General features: G+C 41.7%; 1 protein-coding gene across 2 annotated transcripts; it reads left to right on the top strand.

The window, feature by feature from the left end:
* The first annotated feature begins 17 nt into the window (after positions 1 to 17).
* Positions 18 to 18,783, top strand: LOC124153050 (ribonucleases P/MRP protein subunit POP1-like). Of its 2 annotated transcripts, none has more exons than XM_046526163.2 (8): positions 18 to 87; positions 992 to 1,192; positions 1,642 to 1,826; positions 11,712 to 11,945; positions 13,105 to 13,192; positions 14,002 to 14,664; positions 16,217 to 16,360; positions 16,687 to 18,783. In XM_046526163.2, exons 2-8 carry the CDS (start codon positions 1,060 to 1,062, stop codon positions 17,874 to 17,876), a joined length of 2,637 nt encoding a protein of 878 aa, XP_046382119.2. In that variant the 5' UTR covers positions 18 to 87; positions 992 to 1,059; the 3' UTR covers positions 17,877 to 18,783. The 2 variants fall into 2 exon arrangements, with proteins under 2 accessions (XP_046382119.2, XP_048255993.1); XM_048400036.1 differs by lacking the exon at positions 18 to 87 and adding an exon at positions 100 to 333.
* Positions 18,784 to 19,888: the final 1,105 nt, after the last annotated feature.

The following is a 19,888-nucleotide window of genomic DNA, read 5'->3' as shown; positions in this document are numbered from 1 at the left end:
AATTATTCATAGAGACGGAGCTCAGTCCACGGGTGTAACATAGGTACCACGCACTGTGTTAGAGCTGAAGTGAAGGCATGCTTTCAGGTAAAACGAATATTTCATACATTTCAGCCGTCAACGTATGACACAAAAAATAATGCGCACTGTCGAGGTCGTCCATGTCAACCAAGAGTAGTTGATAGGCCGTGTGTACTGTCGTGATAAACTCGTATGCCTCGTCATAAAATTCGTTTGAAGACGCACAACGAATAACGGCACTTGACTTACGCCAGTAACGGCAACACGGACACAGTAATAGATTATTATAAGACAAGGACACACTTTATGTTGGTAAGAGTTAGGTAGCAATCTTTATATAAGCAATTATAGTTATTGCCAATATTGACCGCGAGTTGATATCGACACCTTAGCCTTTCGCTCAAGCCAGGGCGACATATATTATGGTAAGCGGCAGTAAAATCTCTTCAGAGAACCATAAATTTCAGTTGGTTTCTTGATGAATTTCGTCATGTTAGTAGGAACGTAATATTGAAAATGCATAGTTGAATATCAATTTCTCAAAATAACCTTTCAGAAATATCAATTACTATTCAAATAACCAGATTTTGCTCTTTGCGATAGGTATATGATGATGGAATATATAGGTCTATTTTGATCTATCGAGCAAAGACAAATTAATAAGATTTTGATCAAATTTAGTTACCTTATCATCCATGAAATAAAAACATCTCAACATGATTTCACTACAAGATATGTTTATAAAACTCCATGTACAACAATCTGATTACATTGTATGTCTTTTCATTGTCAGTCCATGTTGAAGAAATTAACATTGTCTCTTATTGTGTCCAACATAGAATTGTTATTAGAACCTACCCCAACAAGCATTATTTCCCTCAGTTGTTTCAGGTCTTACTACCCTCTCAATATGTTAGAATTTACTGAATGTACATCGTTGTTACGTTAACTGATAATAATTTCATTCCAGGTATTTGTTGATAAACGTTTAAGCTCTCTTACCTAACTGGAAGCTAGTGTTTATGGATTCCAACCGACATGTCTCAAAGCGAAGTGACTGGTAGTGGGACTCGCAAAAGGAAACGCTCAATCTCCAGTGATTTGAGTGGAAAAGTGAAAAGAGAATCTGAGAATAAGAGCAACCATGACATTCTCAGCCATGCTCCCGCAAGTAGGTTCAGTCATTTTCAACATATAGCCTACAACTGGATTGTAGCAATGATTGTTGTGTCATGATAGCCGAATTCTGCATGTATCCATGTTTTATTTAATTCAAGTGTTATTGTTATTGTGTATTTAAAGTGTTGACCAAAGGATTTAACTTTCCTTTACATTTTGAACAAGTAATGTTGATATTAGTGAAATAGACTGTGGAAGTACCTTGTCAGTGATTATATCATTACAAGAATGAAGAATGTATGACCATCAAAATGTGTCATTCACGATGTTATGAACATCGGCTTCGTGGCAGTGTGGCCGTTTACTTGTCCAGTAGAAAAGCTGTATATCATGTAAACTGTGTATTGATATATATTAGTATGTACATATAGTATATAGTTGTATGGTTTGACACATAAGCACTGACATGCTAACTTGTCTCATCTCTTGCTGTGTTGACAGGTGTGAAGATTGTAGACCTTGTCGAAAATAGAGCAACAGAAATCATTGCATTGACAAATCATGTTGATAAGATTGGAGGGACGAAGCTTGTGTCGCAGCGCCTACCTCGCCACATGCGGCGCCGTGCACTCAGTCACAACATACAGAGGCTGCCCAGAAGACTGAGGGAGGTGGCCGCTAAAGAGGTCTTCATTTAACAGTTACATTCTATGGGGTACCAGTTTGAGGACAATAAGGGGCAATATGATTCTAATAATAAGAATAATAATGTGCATATTTATGATGTGTTAAATCCACACACTAAAGCTTATCAAAGCATTACATTATTACCCAGACAATGGATCAGTGTGCACTTGAATTTCATTCTCAGCTTCCTGGGGAACATACAATCCAAGCTGCCTTATGAGGCACCAGAAGGTTAACTGTCACATTACCCATCCACCTCCTCTCTGCCACCAACTTTGCTCTGTGCACTGTACACAGAATCACATAGCTAATAAGTCATTAGGCTGTCCAGCGCTAACAGTTCCAATTCTTTCAGCTATGCTAACCTATACCAGTGTAGGGGGCACTGGTGGTCAAGTCTAAGGTCTCGCTGTGCAGAGTTGCATACCTTGGGCACGCCAGAAACCTGTGATTGTGGGTTCGAATCCCGGATCGCCCTGATTATGTTTCTAGGTTTGTCAGCACCATACCCGTGCTTGTGGGTTTCACTGAAGTGGTAAACGTCTGAGACCTGCATCACTTCGGGCTTTCCTCCCACATTAAGCTGACACGCTGCAATATAAGGGAATACTGTTAAAAGCGGCGTTTAAAACCCAACTCACTCACTCACTCACTCACACACTGTACCAGTGTATAATCAGTAGAGGACGTAACGTGTACGCGAGACGGCTCTCCCGTCTCGCGTACAAGTGACCCCCTGAGAGGGGTCACGCGTATGCGTGACGGTCTGTCAGTGGACCATGGATTTCTGCCTGTTGCACAAAAATGTCTCTACAAGCGTTATTTGTGAAAATAATAAAACAAAATTAAGTACAGTTATTGATTATCCTACTAGTTATCGAATGACATGAAAAAAATGTCATAAGAAAAATAATAAACGGTCAAATTGGGAGAAAAATGTGTAAAAATCGAGCAAAATGTTCTGTTTTTGACAGCGATTTTCTCCTATGTACATATTTTTCAGAAACTAACACGTAGTATTTTCTAAAAGCTCATTCATCGTAGAGTTACAAAATATATAAATTATTTCACGCACACCAACGCACACCCATTTTCCATCGCGTTGAAACATGTTTACTTTCTTCGAAACTGCGCGAACCGTCTCGCGTACAAGTGACTGGTCGACAAGCCGATAAAGGGAGGTAACCTATGCCTGACTAAAATGTTCAATCGGAACATCCGTCTTGTTACACTAAATGTGTCTGAATCAGAATGATGCGTGTAATATGCACGATATTTATTTAGCGCGTAGTTTCGTGGTTAGAACAAGGAGGAAATGTATTTTGATCACGTATTAGAAAAACAATTTTGCAGTGGGTAATATATTTTTAGGTGGAAGTAAAATTGTTGGAAAACAAAGTATTTCTGTGAAAAAATGAGTAATGCACATAACATATTGAAATTAAAAGAGTCAAATTTGCCGATTTTGGACAGCGATTTTCATCTATGTGCATATTTTTCAGAAACATAATTTCAGTATTTTCTTAAAGCTTATTCGTCGTAGTATAACAACATATATCAATTATTTCACGCACACCAACGCACACCTATGTGCCAGCGCGTTGAAACATATCTACTTTCCTCAAACTGCTCGCAGTTGCTAAACAAGTCGTCCCACAGCCCCGTTACGCGTACGAGAGACGGCTCTCCGAACAAGCAGTGAAACACGGCCTGAGAGAGAGTCACTTGTAGGCGTGACTGCCTGTCGAAGGATTGCAGATGTCTGCATGTGACACCAAAAAAACGTCTCTACACACTTCCAATGTGATTATATAAACAAATATACGTAGTTGACTGTTAGATGCTTGTTATCGAATGATATAAAAAGTAGAAAAATAAATTAAAGGGGTCAAATTTGGAGAGAAATGTACGAAATTGGAGCCAACTTTGTCGATTTTGGACAGCGATTTTCTCCTATGTGCATATTTTTCAGATACATAATTTCAGTATTTTCTTAAAGCTTATTCGTCGTTGTATAACAACATATATAACTTATTTCACGCACACCAACGCACACCTATGTGCCAGCGCGTTGAAACATATCTACTTTCCTCAAACTGCTCGCAGTTGCTAAACAAGTCGTCCCACAGCCCCGTTACGCGTACGAGAGACGGCTCTCCGAACAAGCAGTGAAACACGGCCTGAGAGAGAGTCACTTGTAGGCGTGACTGCCTGTCGAAGGATTGCAGATGTCTGCATGTGACACCAAAAAAACGTCTCTACACACTTCCTATGTGATTATATAAACAAATATACGTAGTTGACTGTTAGATGCTTGTTATCGAACGATATACAAAGTAGAAAAATAAATTAAAGGGGTCAAATTTGGAGAGAAATGTACGAAATTGGAGCCAAATTTGTCGATTTTGGACAGCGATTTTCTCCTATGTGCATATTTTTCAGATACATAATTTCAGTATTTTCTTAAAGCTTATTCGTCGTTATATAACAACATATATAACTTATTTCACGCACACCAACGCACACCTATGTGCCAGCGCGTTGAAACATATCTACTTTCCTCAAACTGCTCGCAGTTGCTAAACAAGTCGTCCCACAGCCCCGTTACGCGTACGAGAGACGGCTCTCCGAACAAGCAGTGAAACACGGCCTGAGAGAGAGTCACTTGTAGGCGTGACTGCCTGTCGAAGGATTGCAGATGTCTGCATGTGACACCAAAAAAACGTCTCTACACACTTCCTATGTGATTATATAAACAAATATACGTAGTTGACTGTTAGATGCTTGTTATCGAACGATATACAAAGTAGAAAAATAAATTAAAGGGGTCAAATTTGGAGAGAAATGTACGAAATTGGAGCCAAATTTGTCGATTTTGGACAGCGATTTTCTCCTATGTGCATATTTTTCAGATACATAATTTCAGTATTTTCTTAAAGCTTATTCGTCGTTGTATAACAACATATATAACTTATTTCACGCACACCAACGCACACCTATGTGCCAGCGCGTTGAAACATATCTACTTTCCTCAAACTGCTCGCAGTTGCTAAACAAGTCGTCCCACAGCCCCGTTACGCGTACGAGAGACGGCTCTCCGAACAAGCAGTGAAACACGGCCTGAGAGAGAGTCACTTGTAGGCGTGACTGCCTGTCGAAGGATTGCAGATGTCTGCATGTGACACCAAAAAAACGTCTCTACACACTTCCTATGTGATTATATAAACAAATATACGTAGTTGACTGTTAGATGCTTGTTATCGAACGATATACAAAGTAGAAAAATAAATTAAAGGGGTCAAATTTGGAGAGAAATGTACGAAATTGGAGCCAACTTTGTCGATTTTGGACAGCGATTTTCTCCTATGTGCATATTTTTCAGATACATAATTTCAGTATTTTCTTAAAGCTTATTCGTCGTTGTATAACAACATATATAACTTATTTCACGCACACCAACGCACACCTATGTGCCAGCGCGTTGAAACATATCTACTTTCCTCAAACTGCTCGCAGTTGCTAAACAAGTCGTCCCACAGCCCCGTTACGCGTACGAGAGACGGCTCTCCGAACAAGCAGTGAAACACGGCCTGAGAGAGAGTCACTTGTAGGCGTGACTGCCTGTCGAAGGATTACAGATGTCTGCATGTGACACCAAAAAAACGTCTCTACACACTTCCAATGTGATTATATAAACAAATATACGTAGTTGACTGTTAGATGCTTGTTATCGAATGATATAAAAAGTAGAAAAATAAATTAAAGGGGTCAAATTTGGAGAGAAATGTACGAAATTGGAGCCAACTTTGTCGATTTTGGACAGCGATTTTCTCCTATGTGCATATTTTTCAGATACATAATTTCAGTATTTTCTTAAAGCTTATTCGTCGTTGTATAACAACATATATAACTTATTTCACGCACACCAACGCACACCTATGTGCCAGCGCGTTGAAACATATCTACTTTCCTCAAACTGCTCGCAGTTGCTAAACAAGTCTTCCCACAGCCCCGTTACGCGTACGAGAGACGGCTCTCCGAACAAGCAGTGAAACACGTCCTGAGAGATAGTCACTTGTAGGCGTGACTGCCCGTCGAAGGATTACAGATGTCTGCATGTGACACCAAAAAACCGTTTCTACACACTTCCTATGTGATTATATAAACAAATATACGTAGCTGACTGTTAGATGCTTGTTATCGAACGATATACAAAGTAGAAAAATAAATTAAAGGAGTCAAATTTGGAGAGAAATGTAGGAATTGGAGCCAACTTTGTCGATTTGGACAGCGATTTTCTCCTATGTGCATATTTTTCAGATACATAATTTCAGTATTTTCTTAAAGCTTATTCGTCGTAGTGTAACAACATATAAATACTTATTCAGGCACACCAACGCACACCTATGTGCCAGCGCGTTGAAACATATCTACTTTCCTTAAACTGCTCGCAGTTGCTAAACAAGTCGTCCCACAGCCCCGTTACGCGTACGAGAGACGGCTCTCCGAACAAGCAGTGAAACACGGCCTGAGGGGGAGTCACTTGTAGGCGTGACTGCCTGGTCAACATCCATAGATTACAGATGTCCATAAAAACAAACAAACGTAGTTATTGACTGTTGTAATACTTGTTATCGAACAATTTAACATCAAAACTAACGAATAATTGGCGTCATTTTGCATGGTGTTTGTCATGCACCTCACTGTCGCAGTTTAATTAGCATCTCTATATGATTATGTAAAAGAATACTTGAAACGGTCCGAAAGGCATGCATTAGGCACCTCTGTTCAAAATGTAAACATATTAACTTGGTCTCGTCGCCATATGGCTGAAATAATACCGATTCGACGTTAACAATTAACTCGCTCACTCTTATTTCAGAATAGGTGCGTTAGTTTTCTAACAAGAGAAAGGTTCGATCACGTGATACCCTGCACAACCGCAGTGGGGGGTGAAAATAAGGCGAGCATGGCCGAGTGAGCTCGGGGGTTATCGGCAATTGTTTGTAAATCTTGCCTCGCGAACGATCGACGTATCGGCACTTTTAATGACTGTCAGATCAATATTTAGGACAGAATATACATTAATTTGTGAGATGATGTCTTGGAACATGTATGACACGATAAACTTTCTTTATACACAAAATATACCCGAGCACAGGTGGACAGGAAATTATATAATCTGGTCCAAACGGCCTATCACGCACGCAGAATACACTACTATATAGAATATACTACTGCATCGCACGTGTTTTACCTAATTGCCGAGACTGCCTGTATATTCAGTGCAATTTGAGGTGGTCATAAATCCTACAGGTCCCTCCCCGTACCTATACATGGCCCTGAAGAACTGGCCGTGTGCGCGCTCACAATGTATATTTCCAAATACAATATACAATTCCAAATATATATTTTTTTTCATTATTCACACCATACCCCATAGATGCGGTAAAGTAAATATAAAATTGGATTTGCTTGTGGGTTTGTACCCCCCCCCAACCCCCTCCCCACCAGAGATTGATTTATTTATACTTTATTAGGTCATTTATGCTAAAGCGATGTAAACCATTATATATGCCTATCAAAGACTTCGCAGAAACCGTGCTTGTATAATTTCGTTGGCTTCCTTTGGATATGGCTGACACAGCCTACCCACATGTGTGATTCGAGTTGCTAAGCGAAATCAGTATGCACGTCCCTGATATGCTGCCGATTGGTGCGAGTAGTGATTCAACTTGGATTGGAATTGACACTTATTGAGGTTAACTAATCTGCATAAGCACCGGTTACGTGTTCTTTCATAATGGGATTATCAGAGGATAGTAATTGACACAACTGTTCCCAAGACTTATTTATTCATAAAACTATACAATGACCAAAAAAATCATGATAATATACATGTGTGTCTGTCTCAACAGTACAAGTCATCTTCTGGAATCCTGCCAGTTTTCGGTTTTTGATCAAGCGTGTGCCTGTTGGAGACTTAAAAGGGATTAACATTGGACCACTGTCGTGGTGAATTTACTGCACTAAATCTATCGTGAAAGAACGGGGTAGCGTTCTGCAGAGATCCATCATTCATCGCTGACGTGATGACGCCAGGTCTTTGGGACCCTACCCACACATTGTCCATCTGGTAGCAGCAGTTGATGGCTGAGGTGTCGAATTGGTTGCCCGGTTCTTGGTGAATCTTCATCATGTTCAACGGCAAGGCGATTGGTGGTTATACCCGGAAAGCATGATATCTGCAGAATAAAAAAGACATGTCGATTTCATCCAATTGATGAATACCTGTTTTTCAGTTATTTCGAATACATCGAATGCTGTGTGTATAGCTGTTTGTAGACCATTTATGAAAATTTATGATATCTTTGAACGGTTGCATGTTCCACAAGTGTGGGTTTCATCTTTACTTCGCAAGCCTCAGAACTGTCGAGTAACCATTAGGGTAAGTCGAGTTGTTTCGGCATATGTTATATTCCCAAATCCCGTCGAATCAATGACATCAACTATTATCAGTAGTATATTTGTTGTAGCATAACACGTCATCCGTCTAACGTTTGTGGTTACACGCATGCGCTTTTAAAATAAAGTTTGGTAGCGGAATAGAAATTGAACTAGTACGCTGCTACAGTTCCTTACTTACCCATAAATTGTGGAAAATACCACTACAGGATACACCGACGCGTGTGTAGTGACTGGAAAAACTTCGGATCCCCATCCAGTAGGTCCACGGAAAGAATGCACATATTGAACTAAGGACGAAAACCTTTTCGTCAGCTGATCCATAACTTTAGTCTAGTGTGGATGAATAAACGGTTATGCTCACGCTTGACAAATCTAAATATGACGAATGAATTAACAATTGTTGAACAGTTGCATTAGTTTACATGACATAAACCACTACGTCGTGCATGGATATTTGTTCATAAAATAGCAATTGCTAAACGGTAACAACATATATTCAATATGAAACAGCACGGACCTACATGTGATGCAGGTGATTAAAACCGCTTAGTTGTGGGCATAGTCTGACCACCGACTGGCTCACACTGGCTAATCCCCTTCTGATCGATCAATATACAACTGTATCGTGTTAAAATATGCACTCGTCTATATTTATATTATTTCAGACATTGTCATGTTACTGATAATACGGGATTAAATACGAAATGCTATACATTATCATTGCCTGTTTTCAATTGTGTTCATACAAGAACATAATTCAATTTCGTCTGCTGTCATTACACCACCAGTTAAAAAATTATATGGGAGGGGGCATCAATTGGTGCGAGAATCGTATATAGGTAACTTCCGGGTCTCTCGAGGGGATACGTATAAATAGTAATCCTCCAGACTTTTACAAACGAAATATATTTTATACTGTTAGCACCTTCTTTGTTTTTAACGAGCCTACTATCAAAGTTCTTGCAGCAAATACTGTGCTATAGTTAATCACTGTCACTGTCCTTGTGCAATTGAGGCTGTAATTTGAGAACACGGTACCAGCACCAATTGCCTTCAGTTGTATATTGTCGTTTAACAACGCGCATTTTGATAGGCTGACTGTTGACACGTGAGCAGCCAAGCTCAGGTATTAACCGTTCGCTATCGTAAACATTGTCGTTGACAATACACACGGGTTCTCTCTATACCCGTTATTTCGTTATAAGCGCTTTCATCATTGTAGTATTCTATTCTATTCTCATCACTTTATTATGAGGACAACAAAACGCGGGTCAGTCGTCTCGCCGGCTCCTCTTCAATTAGATCGCGTAATCACAAGATGCAAATTAGCATAACACCGGAAATCCTGTTATTACACGATTGAATATTCCATTCAATACTTTTCAGATATACGAATCGTGCATCAATGAACGGATTTATTTCCAGAAACACCGCTGACGAACAGGTAGATGTGAGCTGATTGCTATTTCCGGCCTATAATTTACGAGAAAATACATGCGGTATTTTTAATATCTGCATATAAAACAATGCCAAGCAGAACAGAAAATATAGGATACTGCGCATAATATGATAATGATCGTGTATACACTAATCGACAACAAAAACACGTCAATGTGGCTGCTGCTCAGATAGGTGTCGTTTGGCGCAGCAAGAATAGAGCGAACCGCAATCAGGTGGATTTATCATGATGACTAAGCGTTTCTCCACTGCCACAAAAGGCTAAATTGTATATCACGTGATCGGACATTTTGATAGTTTTTCTTGTTATATCGCCGAGGAACAATTATCGCTAACCGTTATAGCGCGCACGTGGTTGCATCTCATTTTAGTTTTGAGAGTCTTAGTTTTCATAACAAGGGAGAAATATTTATCCGAAAACAATGATCAAAAGGACTCTTGTGCGGAAATATTTTTTCAAAACCCGCAATATTCACCTTGCTCAATATCTTCAATATCCTATCTTCCTCAAAATACAATTCTGAAATCTATTTGAGGTACACATAGGGATAAGCAAGATCGAATTTGGGGAATATTGTCAGTTTGCAAAGAACAAATTGATAATAGCATTTCTTATTAATTTTGGTGAATTAAAATAATATTGAGCGCGAAAACTGGAATATCCCCAAAATGTAATTTGTAAACTGGAACTGTGGGCGTGATCACGTGCTGTAAGGCGATTGCGAGAGCTGGTACAATAAGTCACCGGTAAAGTTTCCACTGTTCCCTATCGTAGCACAGACAGACATTGTAACGCTATAACCGAAATCAACTGAATCTTATTCAAGAAAGCGCATATGCTCACAGTTTCACAAAAATTAAAGTTATTGGTACATTCAACTTTGTAGCCTGCAGCCTCGGGTTTCGCGGTACTTGTCATAAACGGAACAAATGGCACTCACTAACATTTATGATTATTCACTCCTGTTATGCCAAAAGTATGTATTTATGATTTGGCTACTAGTGAAGAAAGTACTGCTAAGTATGAAATTTTGGCCCTAATTATCTCCTAATATATCCTGACCACAGCGCGGGAAAATGTGCGGGCTACGTAACTTCCGTTACCTTATTAGTCTCCATGAATATGTAGATGAGCTAGTTCAGCTCGAGAGAGAAAGTTTATTTGGGAAACTGCCGGTCATATCGCTGTCCATTGACAGATGGGGGTAAGGCAATAATAAAAAAATAAAAGATACCAGAAGTAAGTATCAATGCGATAATGACCCCTAACTTGCAGCAGACGGAACATTCCGAGGAAATTGAAATTGTTTACGGAGCGAGCACTTCCTGGTTACTGATTGTCATAACAGACACCCGCTAAAAGGCGTGTCCCGCGTGAGCGACCGGAAATCACAAATGCCGCGATACGATGAATGCCGCGGTACCACGAGGTCAGAGTATACACGGAATATGCCAGAAATAACATGAAAAATGGCGATAACTGGTCGCTAGCTTCGACGTGTACACTTTCAAGTGTATCCAGTCCAGAATGACATGTTGACATGTTTTAACTGTTCGAAAATAGGGTATGTGAAAATAGGAAGGCGGATGCCCCGATGCACACGCGAGCCGCCAGTCACGACCTTGGGTGGATTGTTGTGGTCCCTCTCGGCAGTGGGTGATTTTACATAGCGCTTTAATTACTTTCGCGGAGGTCGCGGGTGACAGCACAGCCACGGTGATTGAATTAATTAGTATCAAGCGCTTCACTGAGTACTGCGGACCGCACCGTCTCGCGTACAAGAGACGGCTGAGCCGTCACGCGTACACGTTACGTCTGTGACTGATAATGAAATATAGTTCCGTGTAGGAGCCGACATCTGTAAGTTCTCTATATGTCACACAGTAGGGACATTTTCCTCCTCCTGTTTCCTGCGAAGTCCAAGAGTTAAATACCGCTTTGCTAATTCCACTGACAGATTGAGCGTACCGGTTCTACGAAGAGGCCAAGCAGGAAACACAGGCGTCGGCCCAAGAACTTGATGTCCGAGTACCAGCGGCGTCAGCGGAGGGTGTCATGGCTGGAGACACACATCTGGCATGCCAAGAGGTTCCATATGATAGAGAAGTGGGGCTATCGCCTTCCTGATCATCCCAATGACAAGAGCATGAGAGCCTGTCACCGGGCGGCAGATAAATACTGCCTGTTGCAGGTAATGTGAGCCGCAATGTAGAATCATGTATTCTGCACTTAATTGCGATTATTCTGAGAAGGGTTTTGGACAGCATTATCAATAACCCTCTGAGAGTGAGGTACATGTCATCTTCTCAAGGCAAAAGAGTTAACTGACTGTAAAAGTCCAGTTTCCACCCTTGCCGAACTAGGCTGGTATTATGGAGTTACATTTTGGCTGGACTAATGAGTCTATGCATAGTCCAATCAAAATCGTGCAACGAAATCGAAATCCGGTTGGTAAACTGTCGTGTAGATTTCAGTCGATTACAGGATTTGCAAAGCATGTACACTGCCAACTCGATGTCAACAAATATTTTCCAAATCGTTTCATGTTTTTAATCAAGGTGCTCACGCAGTTTGATGCATTTCGTGATGTAAGACCCGTGTTATCACAATATAGATCTTGATTATCGAGCAGATCGTCTTGACTGGGCGCCGCCATTTTGTTTCATACAACTGCAAGTGATACGAGAGGTGGAATCTGATTGGTCCATAGGAGAGGCTTAGAAGGGACATGACTTGTAATAACCACTGGTGGCGCTACGATTGAGCCCAGGAATTCCAGCCTAGTTCGGCAAGGGTGGAAACTGGACTTTGAAAGTCAGTTAACTCCCTTGCCTCGTGAAGATGGGTAAATGTGAGATAGTGTATGGCATGGAATCTTCTTTCAAAAAGCCCTGGAAACTGGAACTTTGGTCTGTAGTATAACTCAGATTTGTCCATGAGGTCTCCTGTGTTTAGCTGTGGATGGTGTGGGCCTTATGTTGTAGGATGTCTCCTGTGGATAGTGTGGGCCTTGTGTTGTAGAATGTCTCCTGTGTTGAGCTGTGGATTGTGTGGACCTTGTGTTGTAGAATGTCTCCTGTGTTTAGGTGTGGATGGCGTGGGCCTTGTGATGTAGGATGTCTCCTGTGTTGAGCTGTGGATGGTGTGGACCTTGTGTTGTAGAATGTCTCCTATGTTGAGCTGTGGATGGTGTGGGCCTTGTGTTGTAGAATGTCTCCTGTGTTTAGCTGTGGATGGTGTGGGCCTTGTGTTGTAGGATGTCTCCCGTGTTGAGCTGTGGATGGCGTGGGCCTTGTGTTGTAGGATGTTGCCTGTGTTTAACTTTGCATGATGTGGGTCTCTTGTTGTAGGATGTCTCGTATGAGGGTTGTATCGAGATGACCGGCCGGGAAGACAGCATCAGACTCTGTCTGTCACACATGGTGTCGGACCAAACAGGTGAGGTGAGAAAGTGGCAGGCCATTATTATTGAAAGATTAAGCAGTCAATAGGTCTTGTTTACTTCTTTCCATCCCAGAATAAGTAGACTCTTTTATAATTGGATTGTTTACCCCCTTCAACACAAAATATCTAATGTTTGTAATATTAATTGTGTGATTGATAATCTCAGACATTTTAAATCGCTCATTTCAGTTGTCAAAATGTCTGCATGGTAAAAACACATGACATGCTAGTTTGTGTAGGAAAATATAAGATAGTGTTCGCTGCCTAATAGACCCGCAAGATGTAAAAGTTAATGTATCAGTAGTCGGGAGAGTAAGTTTCCCAGGTGCTGTTAACTAATGTGGTGCTTCAGGTGATTGCATATATATGTAATGCTATGCCACAAAATTTCCAGTTCTACATCCGATAATGAATAGAGAGAGAGAAGGGTGTTGATACTGAAGAGATATAGATACAAATCTAAGTGTTTATTCTCGGGCTGCCTCTATGCTGTAGTGGGTAGAGCGGCTCCCTGGAGAAGGTCTGTGCCCCAGCCGTTACATAACAAAAGACATTAAAAGATGGTACTTGTTGTTTCCCTGCCTTGCATTCGGCATTAGCGGATAAGTGAGAACTGGTCCGCTTGGAGTCGGCATGCTGATTGAAATCCATGTTTAACTGCGGCATGGTATCTCAGTAGACTAGCACTAAAAAATTGGCATTAGTCCTGACTGGTACAAGCAGAAATACTCACACATGTTGCTAGACCCTATTTCACCTGTGTGTCTTCCTTGTCCTGTGAGTGTTGAGGATGATTGTTTCAGGACCCACCCTTCTAGGCAAGCAGTATGTGAAGGGAAGCAAGTGGGGCGAGACGGTGATGTTTAGTCAGGACCAGTATCCGTACCAGGCAATTGGTCGCGTGTCCTTCCTGTGGAGACCTCCGCAGTCGGAAGACAGCACAGACAGACAGCTGTGGATGTGGAGTCATCCAGCGAGTTTTGAAAACATCTGGCAGGAATTAGTTAAGTGCGTGACACTAGAATTTGGTGTCAGTCCACACAAAGAAGAGACACCCTTGCAGAATGGCAAAGAGAAAACGGATGGGAAAACTGAAGATTGCAGCCCTGAGAAAACTGACTTAAGGGATCTCCAGTTTAAAGCTGGTGGTATCAAACTCAAGTCCTTGAAAGACAGCCTGTGTAGGTTCCGTCTTACTGGTCACACATCACAGGCTATTGTAGCTAAGGTGTTGCAGCCCAGTGATGTCAGTGTAACAGATGTAACAGGCTCCCTCTGGTGGCAGAAGTTTTATGCAAGGGAAGACAATCAAAGTAGTTGTGCAAAACAGAAGCTGGTATCTGATTGGCTGAAGAGATGTCAGTCAGCAACAGAAGCTCCGCCTTCACAGGTGGTTGCACTGACAGTCCGAGATCCCCGACTGTTACTGCCACCCAAGAAGATTAAAGTAATGCCCAAAGTGGAAGGTAACTGTTCGTGTTTTGGTGTAGCAGTATCCTGTATGTGCAGGCTACTGCAGGGTTTGAACTTTTCGGGTAGGATTTGGAATAAAACCATGCATGTGTGCCTGATTCCTCTGAAAAGGGAACAGCTAACAACCTGACATGATAGACAACTCTCTTCAAAATACAAGAGGAGTAGTCGGGTAGCCTAGTGGTTAAAGCGTTCGATCCTCACACTTAAAAACCCAAGTTCGATTCCCGACATGGGTACAATGTGTGAGGCCCATCTGGTTTCCCCCGCCAAGATATTGCTGGAATATTGCTAAAAGCGGCGTAAAACCATACTCACTCACTCATTCAAAATACAAGAAATGCTTCCCCCATAAACGGCCCAATTTATGTACCATGCTCCATTGCAAATAAGTTTCAGCTGGAAAAGAAAATATCCAATTCTCATCCATGTGTCTGGTGTGACTAAGTGGAATTGTTTTTTTCTGATTGTTTTCATTTATATCTGTAGCCATGTGTCGTCCTGTCAGTATGTTATGCATCCCAAGCCGTGTATGAAGTTAAGCATGATGGGGTCCTTGCCATAGACCTGGTAACTCTGATGTGAAAATTTAAAGGTGTTGAAGTTTTAGTCAGTCAATCTCATAAAATAAGATCTTAGTTCTCGCTATCTCTAAACAAAGATCTGAGGACATCCCATTACGGGTCACGTCAGAAGGACCTTATATCCGACTAATCAAAGCATCGCTTTCCAGATCATGAAAGTGACAGTTGGAATGTGTTTTCTAATCATGCAACCACGAAAACATTTACACGGGGTATTTTGAACGACAGTTACGGCCCGTACGACTGATTCTGTCAAAATCACCGTCTATCTCTCACTTCCATGATAGAAACATTTGAACGGAAGAGGCGTTGCACAGTACGTGGGAAGCACTGCCATAAAATCTCAATCCTCTATTAGACATTCCCTAATGTTTGTTCAGTTTTCAAAATTTGAATCGAGAACTGTGTCAACATATTTTTCAGGCGAAGTCTGAAATGGAAGTTGCCAGGTTGAAACGAGTGCTGTAGAGCTTGAGAAAGTTGTTTTCTAATTTGCCTATGTCGGCATTTTCTTAGTAATTTCAGTGGTCGTTCAAAGTTTGCGAAAGGTCGGTCTGATGTGACCCATAATGGGATGTCCCCAGATCTTTGTTTAGCGGCAGCGAGAATTTAGATCTGACTTTAATGAGATTGAGTTTTAGTACATGTACTCCAGCAGTAGACCTTCATTGATTTCTTCACAGCTAACTGGGTGTCATGACCTTATCAACTATTTGAGTTTGTAGTGAGTTTGGAATGTAATAGTTGCCTGTAATGTGATGTCTTTCATTGTTGTTCAGATGTAGTTGTGTACCAAAACGTCAACATTTCACAGGACCAGGTAGCTCAGAGGTAGAGCGCCAACTTACTGTTGGAGGTCGTGGGTTCAAGTCCTGCCCTGGTCTGAGATTCATGTCATTTGCTTCTTGTCATTTGATAACGGTTCATAGCTTAGTGAAGTGATTATCCAGTTCTATTTAAGTTGAGCAGACACAGTCCAGCCCTACTGATGCTGAACTGGTCCAGACTTCTCCTCTCTGGGATGAAGCTGTGCGACAGGAAGTGAGGTCATCCAAGATGGCTGACCATGAGCTGAACAAAAGACGTGGTGAAAATCTTGTGCCAGGTGAAAGTGTGCAACAATCATGGCAATTGCCACGTAGAGACCCTTATGTGTCATGAAAGCAGCCAGGACTTAAGTGTTACAGATACGTTGCTATTTGGTAGCTTTGACCGTTGTATGTTGGTGGATAGGAATTTGTTCAATCTAAATTTGGCAATAGTGTTGTTGGTCTTAAATATGTTTAAATGAGTTATTTCAATTTATTGTCTGACTGCTAATAGATTCCATTTTACTTTATGACAATAAAAATGATAAAATCTGATTACCAATGAAAGGTAACTGAAAAGCATTTTTAATGTGATTCTGTAATGAGGGCTTTTTGGTTGCAGGAATGCCTGTTGATCTTGGATTGGATGAGTCCCGAATACCCGTGTTGCTGCTGCAGAGGCCAGGCTATAGGACTACCATCTCAGCCAGCAGACAGCAGCAGCCCAAGTCTGTCCACCAGGGGTTCGGATGTGGGTGGGACGTGATTGTTCCACAAGGATGGGGCACAGCCTTCCATATTGCTCTTGTGTTCCGTGGAGCAAGAGTTGGGGGACTGAGAGAAGCGACTGCTGTGTCACGCGAAGCAGGAACTCTGCAGTTCCCGGCTGACTTCCCGGACACCCAGGCCGGGAAAGAGTATGCCGCTGGTCAACAGGATCAGCTGAAGAAGAAGTACGACCGCAACCCTCCAGCCAAGCGGCCCAACTTTGTGAAGATGGGTGTCCAGAACCCATTCCTTTGTCCCTGGTCACAGTTAGTGGATGAATGGCAATCTACAACTGCACCACAGTCCACATCTGGTCAGATCTTCGTCCTCAGGAATCTACGAATGTTGAAGCTGTTGAATGAAGTCATGAGGATGCAAAGAAAAGGTGATGGCTCAAACTTGAGCAGGTTTGATGCATTTCCTGGAAAGGCTGAATTGGAGAAGTTAGTATCTTCCAATGCTCGATGTTTAATTCCTCTTCGGATTACAATGCATGGGAAAGGTGTTCCACTGAAGTTTGCTCACATTTGTATCCCCAAATCTGAAGATTTTGAGAGTCTTAACAAGGACTCTGATACTGGAGGTCCTTGTGAACCAAAGCATCCTGATCCTGAGGGGGTAAGGAGAAGAAAGGCAAGAAAACAAAACAAAAAGTCCAAGAAAACAAAGACAATTGATCTTAAGTCAGCTCTGGCAACACCATCTAATCCCATGGAAGCAGCTTTAGCCAAGATGCTTACACATGGAGATGAATCAAGCAAGGAAGATAATGAAAACAAGGATTTCTCTCCAGAAAAAGAATTGTCCAATGCCAGCTCATCTGGTGAGAGACTTATCAGCAGTACGAAACGTCAGATAATTGGCTTTGTGAATGATGGAGACTTTTCTCTGGGACAAGGTCAAGGTCATGGGAAGGCATTCTGCTCTCTGCCTGGTCTTCTGAAGCTGATGTCTGAGATCTCAGCAGGTGCCCCATGTCTGGCATTGGTGAGGAACACCACCACTCTGCAATACCGCTTTGTCTGGCTGTCAGTCATCATGTAGTCAGTGGTGTGTTATCCTAGATCCCAGCAGGTGCCCAATGTCTGGCATTGGTGAGGAACACCACCATTCTGCAATACCGCTTTGTCTAGCTGTCAGTCATCATGTAGTCAGTGTTGTGTTATCCTAGATCCCGGCAGGTGCATCATGTCTGGCATTGGTTAGGAACACCACCACTCTGCAATACCGCTTTGTCTGGCCGTCAGTCATCATGTAGTCAGTGTTGTGTTATCCTAGATCCCGGCAGGTACCCCATGTCTGGCATTGGTGAGGACCACCACCACTCTGCAATACCGCTTTGTCTGGCTGTCAGTCATCATGTAGTCAGTGTTGTGTTATCCTAGATCCCGGCAGGTGCCCCATGTCTGGCATTGGTGAGGAACACCACCACTCTGCAATACCACTTTGTCTGGCTGTCAGTCTTCATGTAAGATCCTAGCATGTGCCTCCTGTCTGGCACTGGGAAGAAAGGACCAGACTCTACTTAACCACTTTGTCAGTCATCATGTCGTCCATGCCAGACTAAGAAGAATTCAGAGCCTTCTCTTTGCTTACAATCAAAACTCATGAGCGTGAAGGTTTTGGCAACACGAACAGTAGGCGCCACACACTGGTACGAATTATCTGATTTCCTAGCTTCTGAAAGATAACCAATATAGTTCAAAGCTGATTATTTCTTTGAGGAAGGTAATGAGAAGCTTTGGCAAATCATGAAAAAATGTAAAGTATCACACTTGCAACATCAGGAACAGGTGTCGAAATATGTTGACTGAATTGAAGATGTGTTGTTGTTTGTCATAATTATATCATTATAATATGAGTTGTTATTTTATTGATGAGCTGTTGTAGAACACTTTTTCAATAACCCTAATGTTTCCAAGCACATAAGTAAAAAGAATAAAAGCATTACTGTAAATCCAGGAGTTGTGCTCTATTTCAAGTCACCTTGCGGCTGTAACCTGTTTCTTTTTCTAGTATGGTTCGTCAATCACTCACTGAGGGTGTAAAGTTGCCATTTAAACTCTCATCCTAATATTGATGTGTTTAACGATAATATTAAATAATAATAAGTGCATATATAATGCGCCAGATTCCATTCACCAAGCGGATGCTCATAGCGCTACACTATTATTACCCCGTCAATGGATCAGTGAACACTCGATTTTCATTCTCAGCTCCCTGGTGAGTATACAACCCCATAATATTTGTTTCATGTCCCTGGCTTAAACAAAGTAGGTTTCCGATTTCTTTTGGCGGTAGGTCATTCTAATAAAAAAATAAGCCTTCAAGCCTTCTCAACTTTTTCAGAAAGTGATGGACAGTTGTTTTTGGCTTTTGGCGGATGTTTATGAGGTCACTGAAGGGTTGAAGAAATCAAAGAGGCAGGGGGCAGCCTTAAAGGGGGACTAGCCAGGGTAAATAAATTACCAGTCCCAGCGAGTTTAATTCAAAAGGTTCAGGTGCTTTTACATCATGTAATTAATCCAACAATTAATGTTAACCATAATGACACAAAAACAATGTTTAAATATTGTATTAATTACATCTAGAAATGGGGGTGGTCGGGTAGCCTAGTGGTTAAAGCGTTCGCTCGTCACGAGGAAGATTCCTGACATGGGTACCATACCCGTGCATGTGGATTTCACCGAAGTGGTAAACGTCTAAGACCTGCATCACTTCGGGCTTTCCTCCTACATTAAGCTGACACGCCGCGATAAAAACTGGAATACTGTTAAAAGCGCAACCCACTCACTCACTTGATGTCTCATGCAGTCATTTCACAAGTACATGGTCCCTACGGGATTCAGTTGGCGAGTTCAGATGGGTGATGAGGATTGGTGACCTGGTTAATTGTATGTCATCGTACCCCATCGGTGTTGCATGTTGCTTGTAATATGATTCACTGGTTTGTCCAGACTTGGATTATTTAATAGCCCCCTCCATATACCTGGAATATTGTTAAGTGTGGCGTTAAACAACATACGCCGTCGCAAGAACCCCTGTTTATTGACGTC

The sequence above is a fragment of the Haliotis rufescens genome, unplaced genomic scaffold (genome assembly GCF_023055435.1).
Source record: "Haliotis rufescens isolate VD_foot unplaced genomic scaffold, xgHalRufe1.0.p SCAF_2, whole genome shotgun sequence".
NCBI classification, from domain to species: Eukaryota; Metazoa; Mollusca; class Gastropoda; order Lepetellida; family Haliotidae; genus Haliotis; species Haliotis rufescens.
The sequence above is the reverse complement of the archived record's forward strand: the minus strand, read 5'-3'. Positions and strand labels throughout refer to the sequence as shown.